We start from the raw sequence: 4643 nt of genomic DNA, 5'->3' as shown, positions 1-4643 counted from the left end.
CCTACAACAGGGAATCAACATAATATCAGACAGCAGTAATGACCAATGCTGTGGGTAAAGGATTACAGTTTGCAACCAAAGAAAGTGTGCTCTATGATTTGCTTGTACTTTTTGATATGGCAAAATAAACTCCTGTGTTTGTCTTCTTAAGTCTACAATTTTGTTTTCCTGCTCTTAAGGGAGGACTAGAAGTGCAATGTAGGGCTTACCGTAGAGATGTTGAAGTCTTTGAGGTCAGAGTACGCTGTATATTGGACGAATGGACCCAGATTTGCTTTAACCCATTGGGCATCACTCTCATTTTGTTGCCTGCAAGCTAAGGCATGCAAACAAAAGTTAGGATGTGCTCAATTTAGGAAGGTTTCTGACTGGTAGACATGAAAGAATTTGTGGGCAAGTTTTTTGTCTGAGTGCTTTTCAAGACATTTCACACTGGAAAGCACATAACGCACCCTATGTTTGCCCTACCTGGCTCATTGATGGCATTTTCAGCATTTCTTAGATAGCCCAGCAGACCATGTGTGATCTCTTGCCGTCTGTACAGTGGCATCTCCTGGATAACTAAAGCCAACCCACTCACACTGCAACAGTTGAAAGAAAACGTTCTCATGCTGTTCTTTGTCACTATTGTCATTTTCATTTGCAACAAAATCTTGATTGCTCCAAGAAAGCTACTCACATGACTTGGTAGTTTGTGCAGCTGATTTTTGTGGTTGTGTTTATCAGCATTTCTGGAGTAAAACTGGCAAGGATAGGAATCAGTTTCACATGGAACCAAAGTTCATAGTCGTTTGTCGTGAAAGTGGAGAAATGTGGACTGATGATGATGAAGGTCGTATTCATGACCCGATCTCTCACAACAGGCTGGAAAATTGGCATCTGTGAAATTGAGGTGGAAAAGAACTAAGCAATACAGAGACTGCATGTTGCAAATGTACTCATACAACATGGTACAAAGGCTGCAAGCAATTCTTTTCTATGATAGACTCCTTGAAGACTTGTGTAGCGGTTTAGCAAATGTCTTATTCTGTCTTATCCTGCTGGAATAAAACACCAGGATTGTCCTCCTTCACCCTTTTAGAAGCCTAGCATACCTGTCCATTGGCTGTCAGTTGTGTGAGGAATCCATCCACGTTTTTTAGAGCGTTGCCCTCTTGCAGTCGCTCAAACACACGATCAATCAAATCTGTGTTATTGGAGGCTCCCAAACTCAGTACCAGCTGTGCCACCTGAGAAGGACTGAGGACTGACAACAATTCAGCCTACAAAAGAGAACCAGCATAATATAAGACAGCAGTCATGGAAATGTTCTGGGTAAAAGAATTCCGTTTACAGGAAGATGTACATCTGCAGTTGGCACTCACAGCGGACAAATTAGGATTGAAGGCTTCCAAGTCCTGCACAGTTGCAAAATCAGAGAAGTCGCCAAGGTTTGCCTTTAGCCACGCTTGGCTCCCCGTGATAGATGAGACACAGCCAGGATCTGCAGAAAAAGCAAGAAAGTTATTGACAGGGTAATATACCACATGTTGTCATGGAAAAACCAAAGTGAGCTTGAGTTTCTCCTTTTACCTGTTGAGTCATTTCTTGACAAGAACGGTTTGATGAAGTGAGTGAAGACTGCTTGCTGTGTGTCTCTGTCCATGGATGCCTTTTGGCTTCCAAATGCCTGAATGCTACATTTGAGAGAAAGCTTTCAACATCTAAACTTCTAGTCAACTGCAAGTTTGCAGAATAGAGCAATATGTCTCATATTTACTTACACAGTCTGGTATGTCTGGCAGCTGAAGTTTTTGGAGCTAAGGCAAAATAGGAAGTTGAAAGATGGAACGGCCAGAAACGGACGGATCTTTGTTTTGAACCAGCTGGTAATGAACTCCTCACTCTGTAGTTGTGCCTGGTTGAAGTTGTCAATTCTCACTTCTCCAAGAGCCTCGAGCACATTTGACGAGGTCGGGTAAGTGTTGTTGCTGGCCTTGAATTGGCAGAAAAATAATTGTAGCTGGACCCAAACTTCACGCAGGGAAACGGCAATATTGTGAAAATGTGATTTTGTACTTACCATGTTAGCAAATGTCTCAAGGGCCTGGTCCAGTACAGCAGAGGCTTTTTGGAAGAAAAGCTTCCAGACTTCTACTGGGTATATGTTTTGGCTTTTCAGTGTGCAGTTCAGCAGTGTGACCAAGTTGCTGGATGTGAGATAGGGAGCCTTGAAAAAGAAAATTGACAAAGAATACAGCCATTTTGTCAGAGCTCATGGAGATTTGTCTCAGAACCATAATGGGGCAAAATCTATGTTCTGTTTTTGGAGTTTAAAAAGGAATCTTACAGAGGAACAGGCATGTTCTGTGATGGTGAAATTGCACAGGGCTGCCGAGGAATTGCCAGCTGACAGGATTTGTTCAAGTTTTGAACTGTGGAAAAAACACAATAAATTGAAATCCAATGTCCCCTTAATTGCACTGTGTTAACGAATTTTACCTAGACAGAATCAACATTGAACAAAACGGCATTTCACCCACCCATCAACTCCATCACAAATGAGATTCACTGTGAAAAGAGAATGGTTGTGTGTCAGATAATAGTCCTTCAGAATGCATTTATATCCTTAGAGTTGAAATGTCTACTTTTAGACAGACTCACCATGAACTGGGGTCACCTTGCACTAAAGACAAAGAAAATATGATTGTTAGTATAGTGGAAACATCTTCTTCAAGTGTAAATACCTTGACTTTGTCACAGTTGGCCCAATTAGTGTGCCAAACCTGGATCAAATATTGGATAACCCATGCAAGACACCCCCCCCCCCCCCCCCCCCACACACACACACACACACCCCAAAAAACTAATCTTACCACAAAGGAAGCTGGAACTGAGCAGCCTGTTTGGGAAGAAAAAGAAAGGAAACAAATCAATGGAGTAGTCATTACAGTGCTGGTACTGGGCTTTTGAGAAAAGTTTAGTCAGGAAAGCCTATTTGCCACATACGTGGGAATGTGTCCTGGAGGTACTGCTTGCTTGATCTCACGCCCTGTGAAAGGTCCAGTGGCAATGCTACCAAACTCTGCGCAAGACCATCGTATCTAAAGGAAGAAAAGAATTCATTGTGACTTGTCAGGAGCCTCAGCTTGGCATTGTGCACACCCAAATGTCTAACTGTGGATATCAGAAATATCTTACATAGCCTGGTAGGATTCACAGGTGATGTTACTGGGGATCACCCGCAAGCTGCTAGGAAGGATGCTCGCCATCACAGGAACCAAATAAACCTGGAACCACTGTTGATAGTCTTCTGGCTGAAAGTCTTTAAGCTGAGGAGCAAGGGCTGTCAAGGTCAGGTTCAAAATGGTGTCTCGCACATCTGGATTTTGGATGAAGGTGACATTTCTCTGAAAAGAGAAGGGGATCATAATAAGGTCAGAGAGGAAGTCCTGAAGTCTTTGTGGAAATGTGGAGGTGAGGGGGAGCTTATCTAAACTAAATCTTTGTACTTCTGTACAGCAGGGATGCCTAAAGGCATGAAGCATATCAGAAATAGATCATTTTGAGTTAAACACTTGAGCAGGCTTATGAAAGAACACTGTTAACATTTGTTGATGTTTGCACTGAGGTAAGGTTACCAATGAGAATTCACCTGCTTGTTGATGTTTGCAAAAGCCTGGAAGAATTGGTTGAGCTGCTCATAATCACTGGTCTCTGTCAAGCTTGTCAACACCTCCCTTACAACATGTGCATCGTTTAAAGCACCACTGTTTGGATCTAGGATTAGTTCAGCCTTCTGCGATGGTGAAAGAACGTCCAGAACTGTCAGCTATGGATACAAAAAAGTAGAATTCATGAAATGCATGTCTTTTGTATAATTTCCAGAATTTTGCTTTGCTATTCTCAAGAAAGACAGGAAGAGTAATATGAAGATTACCGTAGAGATGTTGAAGTCTTTGAGGTCAGAGTACGCTGAATATTGGATGAATGGACCCAGATTTGCTTTAACCCATTGGGCATCGCTCTCATTTTGTTGCCTGCAAGCTAAGACACGCAGACAAAACTTAAGATGTGCTCAATTTAGGAAGGTTTCTGACTGGTAGACATGAAAGAATTTAAGTTTTTTGTCTGAGTGCTTTTCTAGACATTTCACACTGGAAAGCACATAACGCACCCTATGTCTGCCCTACCTGGCTCATTGATGGCATTGTCAGCATTTCTTAGGTAGCCCAGCAGACCATGTGTGATCTCTTGCCGTCTGTACAGTGGCATCTCCTGGATAACTAAAGCCAACCCACTCACACTGCAACAGTTGAAAGAAAACGTTCTCATGCTGTTCTTTGTCACTATTGTCATTTTCATTTGCAACAAAATCTTGATTGCTCCAAGAAAGCTACTCACATGACTTGGTAGTTTGTGCAGCTGATGGTTGTGGTTGTGTTTATCAGCATTTCTGGAGTAAAACTGGCAAGGATAGGAATCAGTTTCACATGGAACCAAAGTTCATAGTCGTTTGTCGTGAAAGTGGAGAAATGTGGACTGATGATGATGAAGGTCGTATTCATGACCCGATCTCTCACAACAGGCTGGAAATGTGGGGTCTGTCATATTAAAGTGGAAAAAGACATAAGCAAATGTGAGATTGCATGTTGGAAGTACAC

The 4643-nt window shown here is 42.3% G+C and overlaps 1 protein-coding gene across 1 annotated transcript; it reads right to left on the bottom strand.

Moving 5' to 3' along the window:
- Nucleotides 1–427: 427 nt before the first annotated feature.
- LOC147306785 (uncharacterized) lies at nt 428–4344 on the bottom strand. Its single transcript, XM_086274751.1, has 16 exons — nt 4173–4344; nt 3920–4026; nt 3635–3811; nt 3181–3389; nt 2989–3083; nt 2856–2881; nt 2644–2665; nt 2523–2550; nt 2330–2414; nt 2063–2209; nt 1764–1975; nt 1573–1676; nt 1365–1483; nt 1095–1262; nt 680–879; nt 428–581 (listed from the first exon to the last, which is right to left on the bottom strand). Exons 1-16 carry the CDS (start codon nt 4342–4344, stop codon nt 428–430), a joined length of 2025 nt encoding a protein of 674 aa, XP_086130877.1.
- Between the last annotated feature and the right edge of the window lie 299 nt (nt 4345–4643).

This window comes from Aulonocara sp. 'chitande type north' Nkhata Bay, linkage group LG19 (genome assembly GCF_057382095.1).
Source record: "Aulonocara sp. 'chitande type north' Nkhata Bay isolate Kocher_YH1m ecotype deep benthic linkage group LG19, A_spYH_male_GT1.1, whole genome shotgun sequence".
In the NCBI taxonomy this organism is placed as follows: domain Eukaryota; kingdom Metazoa; phylum Chordata; class Actinopteri; order Cichliformes; family Cichlidae; genus Aulonocara; species Aulonocara sp. 'chitande type north' Nkhata Bay.
The sequence above is the reverse complement of the archived record's forward strand: the minus strand, read 5'-3'. Positions and strand labels throughout refer to the sequence as shown.